The 12,629-nt window shown below is 32.9% G+C and overlaps 3 protein-coding genes across 3 annotated transcripts; all 3 read left to right on the top strand.

The window, feature by feature from the left end:
- The first annotated feature begins 3,636 nt into the window (after nt 1-3,636).
- LOC110268339 (replication protein A 70 kDa DNA-binding subunit C-like) lies at nt 3,637-4,539 on the top strand. Its single transcript, XM_088488606.1, has 5 exons — nt 3,637-3,823; nt 3,910-4,006; nt 4,099-4,220; nt 4,310-4,394; nt 4,488-4,539. The coding sequence occupies exons 1-5, from the start codon at nt 3,637-3,639 to the stop codon at nt 4,537-4,539; spliced, it is 543 nt and encodes a 180-aa protein (XP_088344732.1).
- An 863-nt stretch (nt 4,540-5,402) lies between these two features.
- Nucleotides 5,403-6,161, top strand: LOC148579106 (uncharacterized). Its single transcript, XM_088501363.1, has 4 exons — nt 5,403-5,451; nt 5,580-5,678; nt 5,797-5,885; nt 5,991-6,161. Exons 1-4 carry the CDS (start codon nt 5,403-5,405, stop codon nt 6,159-6,161), a joined length of 408 nt encoding a protein of 135 aa, XP_088357489.1.
- A 2,521-nt stretch (nt 6,162-8,682) lies between these two features.
- LOC107620066 (uncharacterized) lies at nt 8,683-12,616 on the top strand. Its single transcript, XM_016322287.1, has 11 exons — nt 8,683-8,788; nt 9,090-9,147; nt 9,328-9,513; nt 9,588-9,680; nt 9,767-10,029; nt 10,099-10,347; nt 10,582-10,674; nt 10,796-11,535; nt 11,730-12,012; nt 12,126-12,393; nt 12,490-12,616. Exons 1-11 carry the CDS (start codon nt 8,683-8,685, stop codon nt 12,614-12,616), a joined length of 2,466 nt encoding a protein of 821 aa, XP_016177773.1.
- Nucleotides 12,617-12,629: the final 13 nt, after the last annotated feature.

The raw sequence follows: 12,629 nt of genomic DNA, 5'->3' as shown, positions 1-12,629 counted from the left end.
AGTTTCTCCTCCTCTACCCTACGAAACTCTGTGTACGAGCTCTATTTTCTTGGGAGTTTGGTTCGTCGCCGTTCATCCAGGTTAGGGATTTTCCAATGGAGTCTCAAATTCAAGATCTCCGATCAATCAATCAGGTGCATCCAAACCTATTTTCCTCTTCATCCTTTTTCTTTTCCTTCATTATGTACATTCTTTTGATCAATTTTGGTTTCTGTTCCACGGTTAACCCAGATTTTATTGTCTAGGGTTTGTGAAATTCCTAATTGTGCAAATTGTGATCGTTTTTCGTATCTATTCGACGGTTAAGCAAGATTTTATTGTCTAGGGTTTGTGAAATTCCTAATTTGCAAATTGTCTATGTGACTTGGTTTGTTTCTGGGTTCATGTTGTTGGTTACATTCTTTGGTAGTTGCTGTTAATTTTGAGCATGGTCTATGAATCTGTTTCATCTTCTTCATTTCGTTATTTAGAATTTGATGTGATTATCATTTCTCCTTTTGCTACCTGTTGAATTGTTTGTCGCATGTGGTTTGTGTATTTCATCAATTTCTGGGATTTTGTAATGATTATAAAGATTGTCTTCTTACTTACCTTTTCTTATATTTATGGATCATGGGTTTGGTTTTGTGAATCATTGTCTAGGTATGAGGTTTCTACCTAATCTACTTTCTCTATGGTGATGTGATTGACAGAGTTTTTTAAGCAAAGTCAGTTTATAGACCCATCTTTTCCTATTCAAGTTTTGCATTCCCAACTTTATTCTCTCCTATTCAACTTTAGCATTCCAATTTCCATTCTCATTCACTAATCCCTTTGAATTGTTTGGGCTGAATGTAGCAATTTATAATTTTTCCTGCATTCAGAATCAAAATTCTCTTATTTATGTTTGATGTCAAATTTTATGAAGCACTTAAATAATTATATTGATGAAATCTTTTGTTAGTCAACTCAATTGCATTTCAATTCTTTATTGGTTATGCAAAAAAGTGTTGTATATTTCACCCCTTGCATACAAGTAGAGCTGATTGTCATGAATTTGTGTGCTTTATTTAATTATATCCAAAGTAGACCGATTAAATCCTATATTGAAAACTGATGAATCTATTTTTAATTTTTTACTTTGTGTATATTCAACAAATTCATTGAGTTTTTATACTGTTTTTTGTATTCATAATCATGTTCTGTTATTTATGTTTGATGTCAAATTTTATGAAGCACTCAAATAATTATATTGAAAGTAGACCCATTGAATGCAATATTAAAATTTCATGAATCTATTTTTATTTTTTTTATTTTGTGTATATTCAACAAATCCATTAAGTTTAGATAAAGTGAATTGGTGGTTGCATGTGGGCTGTGTGAATCATTATGAGGGAATGGGTTTTGTACCTAATCTATTCTATCGGTAGTGATGTGATTGATGAAAATTGATGTCTAGCTTCCTGGTTGTTTATTTATATTTTGATTTCAGGTCAATTGCATTCCATTTTTTTTATTGTTTATTTAAAAGAACTTTTTGTCTAATTATGAATTCCCTCCTACAAAGAGAGATACATGGAGTAGGTTGTCTTCCTTTGAAGATGTCTTCTGCATAGATAATGATGTTCTGCCATACATTCTTCACTGAAAATATGGGTATCCCTATTAAGGTATGTGATTTCTATCTATTTGGTCAGTGGTGATGTGATTGATAGGAATTGATTCATAGCTTCTTGGTCATTAAATGAAAGATTTGGTTATTCAACTCAATTGCATTCTTATTTTTTTTATTATTTATGTAAAAATTATTTTATATTTCATCTCTTGAGAAGAGATGTGGGTCTTTGTCCTGAATTTAAGATGTCATTTAGAAAGGAAGTGGCTTTCTCACAATCTGATGGTTCACTCCACTGTTTGTGTTACTAGGAAATTCTCTTCTATGTAATCTATTTGATGAGTGGTGATGTGATTGATAGGAATTGATTGATAGCTTCTTGGTGATTTATTTGCATTTTGATGAAACCTTTTGTTAGTCAACTCAGTTGCATTTCAATTCTTTATTGGTTATGCAAAGAGTGCTGTATATTTCACCTGTTGCATAGAAGTAGAGCTGATTGTCATGAATTTTTGTGCTTCGTTGATAAAGGAATATGCTTGTGCCACTCCCATTCAAGTTTTGCATTCCCAATTCGATTCTCTCCTGTTCAAGTCTTGCATTCCCATTTCAGTTCTGATTCAATAATCCCATTGATGAATCTTTTATTTTTTTTAGGTATATTCAAAAAATCCATTAAGTTTACCTAAAGTGAATTGCTGGTTGCATGTGGATTGTGTGAATCATTATCAAGGAATGGGTTTTATAGCTAATCTATTCTATCAGTGGTGATGTGATTGACAAAAATTGATGTATAGCCTGCTGGTCATTTATTTATTTTTTAAGTTCAACTGAATTGCATTACATTTTTTCGTTGTTTGTGTAAAAATTATTTTATATTTCAGCTGTTGGATGGACATACAGCTCTTTGCCCTGAACTTAAGAGGTTCATTGAGAAAAGAATGGCCTTGTGCCAGTAAAATGGCTTCATGGTATTGTTTATCTAACTAGCACATCTCTTTATCTAAAGAAAAATCTATCTAGTAGCTGGTATTCCCATGAAAATGTCTTCTGCACACATAATAAGGTTGTGTTATATATTCTTCATTGGAAATTTGGGAATCATTATCAAGGTATGAGGTTTCAATCTCATCCATTTCATGAATGTTGATGTGATTGACAGATTTTTATTGATGTTTGTCTATAGTTTTTTTTTCCATTCATTTGCTGTTTCGAATGTATCCCTACCTAACACATTTACCAACTCTCATTGCCATGAGTAGAATCATTGTTTGGGGTAGTTGATGACTACCTTCCCTATGGTCTAATGACATGTAGGTGCACTGTAGTAGGTATGGTGTGATATCTCATTTTTTAGTCCTTATTTCTTGATTTCTTGAAAGTTTCACTTGTTTTTCCTGTTTTTGTGTTAGTTCAGGTTTTGCTCCTGTGATTAGTTGTCTGTATGCCATTGAATGGACATGCATATGGACTGAGATTTTGTTTTCCCTCCATTTTCATCTTCAATTTGAATTAAAAAATGTGAGCCTAAAGCCCTGGATTTTTTCTATAAAAGGATGGTTGGTAAACCACATTCAATGCACAAACATTTTGCTGTATTCTATTTCCTCCTAAGCTCTGTCTATTTCAGAATTTTTTTTGTTTACATTTGATCTATTTCATCAACTCTATTTACGTCCTTTGTTTTTTTTTTCTGCAATGCCTCTTCCATTTGATATGATTTCTAAGATGCATCCTCCTAGAGAGGCTTGGAGGCTGAAAGTTAGGGTTCTAAGGCTTTGGGTTGTACCCTCTTTGGTAACCATGAGGTTCCTAACTCAATGGAGATGATTCTCCTTGATGAGCATGTTAGCCCCTATTAGCTTCTCCTTTAAATATAGTGTTAGTTGTTATTTTTTTAGTTTTCAACTTTAAATTATGTGTTTCACTAATCTGATTTTGTTCTTTTATTGGATTTCCAGTGTGAAAAAATTAAAGCTACAGTTAAGAAACCACTCCTTAATATGTTTAGGGATCATATAGTTGAAGGTCAAATTTATAAAATGGCATACTTTACTGTTGTGTCAAATCATGGTAGTTATAGAGCAACTTCTCATGAATTCAAATTGGTTTTCCTTCACCGAACCACTGTTGTAGCTGTTGATGAAGATGTTATCCCTAAGACTTGTTTCAGCATGTTTCCTTTTTCTGAGCTGCTGAACATGACCCAAGATTATGATTTTTTAGTTGGTGTGTATATCTTCTTGCTCTGCTGTTATTCAAGTTTTTTTAACAAATCCTTTGAATATTTAATAGGTTGTGTTTATTTGGAATAGTTGTCATTGGTCTTTTAACTTCAGTGGGAGAAGAGAAAGAATATGCAAAAGAGGAAAAAAATGTGAAAATGATTGTGCTGGAATTAACTTCAAAAGAGTATGTTGATTGAGTCATTTCTCGTGGTTTCTCTTCATCTTTTAATCATCTTTTTTTCTTATTTTCTGTTTCATTCTTTGTCATATTTTGAGTCTTACAGTGCGATGTGCATTGTTTGGGGATTATGTGAATCAAGTAAATTATTTCCTTGCCTCTGGCTATGTGGAACAGCCTGTTGTAGTTATTCAACTTGCAAAAGTCAAGTTCTTTAGGGGTACATTATTTGTTTTTTGTACATCTCATTGCTACTCTAGGTGCTGTCTCCAATAAACTTTGCTAGACTCTTTCTGTGTTGCTGTGTAGGTCAAGTAGGTCTTCAAAATGTGATGTATACCACTCGAATGTTATTTAATCCTGATCTTCCTGAAGTTGTTGAATTCAGGCAGAGGTTAGCATGGTTTATTTTGTTGATTTTTATTATATTCTTTATTTACAACCAATCTGGAGTAACAAGTACAAGTATTTGCATTATTTTTTTTAGTATGATTGAGCAATGTGTCAATGGTACCCAGCCACTGTTTATTGCAAATTAGGGTAAAGTTGTCTCCTTGAAAGATGATTTCATGCGTTTAACAAGAAAATGCACTATTGAAGAGTTTCAAGATAACAATGAGGTTGTCTTCTTTTGAGTTAGTTGTGTTTATGTTTATTTTATACACAAATGAACTGAAAAAGAAAATCAACAAACAATTTCCAGATCTGTTTTTTCATTCATATTGTTAACAAATTTTGAAATGCCCATTGCATAAGAGGGTTCTTTTATCATTTTTGGTACAATCCAAGGTATTGTTGAGGATGGAGGTTGGTGGTATTCTACTTGTGTGTGTGGAAAGGGTATCTATCCTAAAAATGGTGCATATTACTGTGATTTTTGTTTGAAGCACATAACTAATGTGACTCCAAGGTTAGAAATTTTGTTCAAAGTGTCTTTTCATTTTGTCTTGTGGATTGTTTATAAAAATAATGTTTCTTGGTATTATTTATTCCGAATCATTGTGTTCCTTTTTTTTCTCTCTGCAGATTTAAAATTAAAATAATACTTGAAGATCATAGTGGGGAGGGTATTTTCCTTCTCTTTGATCGTGAGGCATCTTATTTGCTTAAGAAATCATGTGCTGACTTGTTTATTGAGGTTCAAAGAGATGCAAGTGTATGTGCTTAGTTTTCTTTTGTGTGTTGTTCACTTTATGGGATGTGATATGTGTTATTCAAACTGCATATTTCTTATCTATTACTTTCAAAATAGATTATATATGGGGATACTTATCCTCCCATATTCCAAGGGCTCATTGGAAAGAAGTTACTACTGAAGGTTGATACCAAAGGTGTCACACATGATGCATTTTATGGCACTTTCCAAGTTAGGAGAATATGTGATGATCACACCATTATTGCCATGTTTGAACTTTCCGATTATGATGCTAATGACGAGTCTACTCCAAAAAAAGGTTACATATACATATAATTATTTTTAGATTGTGTAAATTCATGTTTTGTTTCTTATTTTTTTATTGTGCTGTGGTGAATTTTTCTTATGGTCTTATGTATTTTTAAACTCTTATGCCATATGAATAGGAGTCTGATTTACACAAATCTGTTTCCTATGGAAAAGGAAATATTGGTATTAAGAAGGAGTCATCAAAGAGTTTTATCAAAAGTGACAAAGTTGCTGGTGAGTCTTCTGGGATTTTATCTAAATCCCCAGTTCTTATAGATTTTCTGGCTAAAAATAGCCTGCTGTTTCCGGAGGGACTGAGTTTGCTGCCTTAATTAATGGTGAAGATGGAAAGATGAGAAAACACCCAGCAATGATACTGTTAGTGATGATCTTTCTGCTGAACTCGATATATTGCTTAGCTCACCAGAAAAAGAAACTCAGGTGCTGTTATAAAATATTTTTTTCTCCTTCCCATGTGTGCTGTTTCTAAATGAATTTTTCATTCTTGACTGAGTTTCATAGCTTTTGTTAATTTGTTTATCATAGGAGGTGTTGTCCCACGTTCTCGATGCACCTTCCCAATATGGAGTGAAGCTTATTCATGAAAATCATGTTGTCACCTCCAAGGGCAAGAGAAATTTGAATCCCCAATTTGAAGAGGCAGCTACTGATGCAGATGGGCGTGGGTCCAAGATTGCCAAGGTTAATGGAGTTTGATTTAAGGTATGGAATTGAGTTGCTGTGTGTAGGTATAGATATTTTATGTAGTATATGTATAAGTATTTAGGAAGGTTTGTGATTCCAAATAGATCTAAATGTAATCATACTGGCTGGGTGCTATTTTGATTTGACTTTTTTGGATTGTGTCCAACAAATAGGATTGCCAGATATAGGGGGGTTTCCTTTTGTGTTGGGTCGGGTTATCTGTCAACTAGGTCTATTCTCAACTCCTTCTTTTGTAATAGTGACTTTGCTAGGGATTGGACACATTTTCAATGTTGTAGCCTGTTTAGGTTACACACTAGGATATGTAGTCAGATGTTGGAATCCTCTTTATGATAGGAGAGAAAGCCATATGTAATTGTGTATATCAGTATCAATATTTTAATGAAATGCAGCGGTTCTTATTTTTATTTGTTTATTGTTGTACAACATTATCTTTTCATGTCAATTAGTTATTGGTGTTGATTATAATACTTTGTTTTTTTTTCATTTTTTGCGTTATCAAAGGTGTGCATGGTTATATAAGTTCTTTATTAGTGTGTTTCACAAGTTCTGTTCCCAGCCACCCCTCCCCCTCCCCTTTTTTTATACCTATTGCTTATAGGAACTCAACAATGTGGATGTCTTTTTGGCAATGAATTAGGAGTAGTTCTTGCAATTTATGTTTTAACCTCTTGTTTTGTTTAGTACGTGTAACAAAGATGTCTCAGAATTCTGTTCGTGCTAGAGAATATAGGAGAAATTCTTTGAAAAGAAAGCGAATACAAAGTCACCATCGAAATGTAAGAGGTCAGTACTGAATTGACCTTCGTGATATTTTTAGTATTTTTTGCTCCAATTTTCAATGATTTGATATCTATGGTAGTCTTTGTAATTTTTTTTCGTTTTGTAATATTTTAGAGGTCCTCGATTCCTCGATACCTGCTCTCTCTTTGAATGATTATTTGGGTAATCTTTATTGCTCTACCTATATTTTTTGTAGTTAATCTTTGTGTTTCTAATAATTTATCTGTTTATGTTATATGTTTCCAATGTTTCTGTTTATTTTTATTTTTTAGAAAATTTAGTTGAAGTGTCCCAGAATATTAATCAAAGTTCAAATCTTATTTTGTCAGGTATAATAATATTTTTAAGTCTTTTATCTCTGTCCAATTTTGTTTTTGTTAAATTATATTTTAAGTTCTTTTGATTTATATCTAATAACAGATTCGTTTATTGATTTATTATTGTTTTTTTACACTGTTATACCTAAAAGGTTTACTTTAACTATTAGTAACGCAGATAATTCCTAATTAAACATATCACCATATTTCTGTACTTGGTCTCTTTTTAATTTGACAACTCAATTAATATTTGTAAAATAAAAAATGATGTAATAATTCTAAATATCATTTAAAATAATTATAATAATCCTAAATTGTGATAAGTTGTTATTAAATTAGCTAACATAATCGTGAAATTGTTTTGTTGTTGTTGTTTACATGGTTGAAAGTGATTAAAATAGTTAATAATTGATTCAAAGCGCACAGTTACTGAAGGTAATTAGATTAGCTAGCGTAAGCCTGACCAGTTGTCGCATGTGGTTGAAAGAATTAATGCCATTATAAATTTGTTTGTGGAATCATTTAGATCAGTAGATAGGTTTAATTTATATACTTGTTTCAAACATACACAAGTACTAGAGGTTATTAAACTGTTTAATTAGCATTTATTCTTGTCTTGGACAATATGAAAAGTTTTGTCGTTATGTGATTGGATTCACGTAATTAGTTAATTAATTAACTTTTCTAGCTAAATAATAGGCGAGGAGTATTTGTTGAAAATTTCTTAATTTGATGTCATAATCAATAGTTGTATATTAAAAAAAATTTAATTACTCTGCCAGTCCCTCTAATTTTTTGAAATCTTCTATTAGTTTCATATAAAATTTTTTTCTTTCAGTTCTGTCCATCAAATTTTTTTTTTTAAATTTTTTCAATTAGGCCTCTCTTGATAGTGATTTGCTCAATTGTATAAGGAGATGTTTACAACAAAAAATATGGTGCATGAATTCAATTAAAAGAAAAAGAAAGCCTTGGTAGCCAATTAAGAAAAAAAATTGTGCAACGACTCAATTAAAGTAAAAAAAAATATTGGCACTTGGTTAAAAATTTTACAAAAGTCTATGGACCAATTGAGTCATTAAAGTCTAAAAAATATAAAATAATTCTAATAGTAATTTAGATTATTTAATTTGAACCTTGACAATTAGTATGAGTGATTAAAATAATGAAACAAAGATTTTGCTAATGTTAACAAAAATCAAATTGTTCTTGAATGTGCATTTAGCTTTAGTCATATTTAGTTAGTTGATAAATCAATGTTTAATTTTGATTGGTTTTCATAGTTTATTACATTTTTAATGTTCAATTTGCATGCTAATTATTAGATAATTAATTGATTTCTTATTTCATCATTTTTTTATATTTGGTTGTCGAATATATATTTACATGAGCTTGTGTTATTTTAAATCAAAATGGATGATATAGACCAATCAGAAATATATGATCTTTCGATAAATTTATTCAGTCAAGTTGGTTCTGTTATTGATCATCCTTTATTCTTGCAAAGTGAGATACAAGGTACCCTCTCTTTCTTAAATTATCTATTATTCACTAATAGTAAAATAGAATTCTTATTTACTTAGTGCTAAGAGACTCCATTGTGCTTCTGTGATGAGATATTATTCAGTCAGTGTAAAATAGAAGTAGTGTTTTATGATATGTTTTTTTGACAAAATTTAAAGGAGTCAAGTATTTAGTCTATATTATATCTGTATGCTAATGGTTTATTCATTTTATGTTGAATCTATTTCGTGTCATATAATTGAGATGAAATTCTTTTATTGTTGTGCATATTTTTTTTCCCGTTTATCTTTACCAGGTTGCCTTGATGTTGGTAATCCTAACTATGAATGTTCAATCTGTGGCGCGTGTTTTTGGTTATTAGAACGTGTTGAAAGAGACTCTACAGTTAATCATCCTATTTTTATTGTTTGTTTCTCAAAAGGAAAAATTCAGTTACCTTATCTCCGAAAGCCCCCAGATTTGTTATATAATTTGATTAACGGACATGATAGCAAGAGTTTGTATTTCCAAAAAAATATTTGATTTTATAACAGTATGTTTGCCTTCACGTCTCTTGGTGGTAAGGTATTGGATTCAGTGAATGATGGGAGGGGTCCACCGCAGTTTATAATAACTGGTCAAAATTATCATCGGATTGGAAGTTTGCTCCCAGATGCTGGTCAGAAGCCTAAATTTGCGCAGTTATATATATACGACACTCAGCATGAGATAATGCATAGGTAGCGAATCTTTGGGTATGTGTGTTTGAAATTTTGTTGTTTAGTCTTTTTATTGTATTTTCCTGATGTTTTAGTGTTATTTCTATTGGAAAACAGGTTTATAGCTGTGATTTCATAGTTATATTGTGTTTTTCTTCCCGTTATAATGTGTTATTAATCATTTTTTGGTAATAATGATGTATCAAAATATATGATAATTGTATTCTGTGTGGTTTTTAAATATATTTTTGTGGTTAATGTATATTTTTTTTAGGCAAACATCTGAGATAGATAAAAAATTGATAACTGAGTTGATGCAAATGATCGATACTCATAATTTTATAGCACAGTCATTTCGAAGAGTCAAAGAATTCTATCAGTGTCATCCATCTGAGATCTTCTGTTTGAAGTTGTATTCGCAAAGGAAGGTTGATCGAAGAATTTACAGTGCTCCCTCTTGCGATGAAGTTGCTGCTTTGATTGTTGGAGATTTTGATTCGTCGGATCATAGTCGTGACATTATTGTTCGATTTACTGGTGGTTACCATATGGCGATTTTGATTGCAACGTATTTATGAAACTCATGCTCTGTATTGGCCCTTACAGTTCCTTTGTTGTTTCCATATGGCGAGGATCGTTACCAGCTGAACATTGCTTATCGAGGTGAACAGCCTGAATATGTTCCTGGAAGGAGAACAAGGGTTTCCCTCAGGGAATTCATATGTTTTCGTCTCCAGATTAGGGAGCACGAAGATGGAATTATTCACAAGTGTAGGCGATTATTTCAACAATTTGTTGTTGATTGTTTCACCATGATTGAGTCCCAAATGTTGTATGAGATTAGAATGAAGCAAAGTATAATTAGAGGAGAAGTCCTTTAAGGAATAGAGGAGGCTATGCGTCGTGGCGATGATGAAGCTTCTTCAATTGGGACACGAATCATTTTGCCTTCTTCCTTCACTGGTGGTAGACGTTATATGTTTAACCGTTGCCAGGATGCCATGGCAATTTGTAAACATTTTGGCTATCCAGATTTATTTCTCACTATTATGTGTAATCCAAATTGGCCTGAATTTCAATGATTCACAGAGCGAGAGCGAATTCCCATTGCTGATCGTCCTAAAATCTCTTGTCGTGTCTTTCATGCCAAGTTGAAGTGCCTCCTTAGCAATCTCAAGGAAGGTGTGTTTTTTGGTCCACTTAATGCATGTATGTTATTTTCTCGCTTAGCATTTCAATTTCTGTCTGTTGTCTTCGGACATGTAGTTGTCTGGCTTCTTTAGGATGTTTTTATATTTTTTAGGTATGTATACTATTGAGTTCCAAAAAAGAGGTCTACCGCATGGACACATGTTACTTTGGTTTAACGGGGAAAGCAACTTACAAAGTGTTGAAATTGTTGATGAATTCATCTATGCCGAGCTACCCAATCCCCAGAAATTTCCATCTCTTTATAATGTCGTCACCAAGTACATGATCCATGGTTCCTGCAGTCGACTTAGACCGAGTTCTCCTTGCATGAAAGATGGTAAGTGCTCAAAATTTTATCCGAAAAGATTCGTTGACCAAACGAGCTTTGATGAAGATGGGTATCCAATATATAGACGTCGTAATATGGCTGTGACAGTGAAGATCAATGATGTTGATATTGACAATAGATTTGTTGTGCCCTATAATCCACTACTGTTAATAAAATATCAAGCTCACATAAATCTTGAGTTCTGTAACAAGTCAAACGTCATTAAGTATCTTTTTAAGTATGTCAATAAGGGTCCGGATCGGGTGACTGCAACTATTGGAGAAACATATGATGTTGGTGAATCTTCTCAAGTGGTTGATGAGATCAAACAGTATTACGATTGTCGTTATTTATTACCGTCTGAATCGATGTGGAGAATTTTTGCTTATGATATTCATCATAGATGGCCATCGGTACAGAGGTTGACTTTTCACTTGCCGAACCAGCAACATGTTGTATTCGATGATGCTGATATCACTACTCATGTTTATTTGCGCAACAAAGATTTGATGACGATGTTACGGGTTGGATGATGGCCAACAGGCGGTTCGCGGAGGGGCGGTCTTTAACATATGTTGAATATCCAGGCAAATTTGTGTATTGTTCGAATAGCAGGGAGTAGAAGCCAAGACAGAGGGGATTCTCAATTGGAAGATTGAGTTTCGCTCATCCCTCATCTGGTGAACTTTTCTACATGCGGATGCTTTTGAATGTGCAGAGAGGTTGTACCAGTTTTCGAAGTATAAGAACCGTGAATGGTGTTACTTATGATACAGTTCAAGAGGCATGTTTCGCCATGGGATTCTTGATAGATGATAAGGAGTATGTTTCTGCTATTAAAGAAGTCGCCGAGTTAGCGTCAGCTGCACAGCTAAGGAGGATTTTTGTGATGTTATTGCTATCTGGTTCCATGGGAAGACCTCTAGCAGTTTGGGAACAAACTTGTGCTTATTTGTCTGCTGATATTCTTTATCGCAGAAGACATGAGCTGCAATATCCCGGTAAGAATTTTGTTCATGATGAATTTATTATATGGCAGGCAGGCACACACGCACACACACAGTACATAAATGATATTATGGTGCTAATATTTATTAATTATCGTTAAACGTAGATCTAACGATGAGTCAGGACGAGTTGCAAACATTTTGTTTGTTGGAGATTGAAAAACTATTGCAGAGTAACGAAAAATCATTGAGAAATTATGCTAGCATGCCGGTTCCTAATAACTATTTAGTCTCTCTATTTAGCAATTTGATGTTGTTGCGTGAGTTGCAGTATGATACTGTTTCGAATATCTTAAAGTTAAATAAAGAACAGAGGGTGGTCTACGATAAAATTATTGATTGTGTTTCGAATAAGGGGCATGAATTCTTTTTTGTGTACGTGTTCGGTGGCACTGGAAAAACTTTTTTATTTAGAGTTTTGTCAGCTAGATTGTGATCTGAGAAAAAGATTGTTATAAACGTTGTTTCTAGTGGTATTGCTTCTCTGTTGTTACCTAGTGGTAATACGGCGCATTCTATGTTCAATATTCCTGTTGAGCTGACTGAAGACACTGTTTATCGGATTAAGAAAGATAGTCCAAAAGCTGAGGTAGTCTGATTGGCCGATTTGA

Source organism: Arachis ipaensis, chromosome B10, assembly GCF_059453495.1.
Source record: "Arachis ipaensis isolate K30076 ecotype BB chromosome B10, ASM5945349v1, whole genome shotgun sequence".
Lineage (NCBI taxonomy): Eukaryota > Viridiplantae > Streptophyta > Magnoliopsida > Fabales > Fabaceae > Arachis > Arachis ipaensis.
This window is presented reverse-complemented; position numbering and strand designations above follow the sequence as displayed.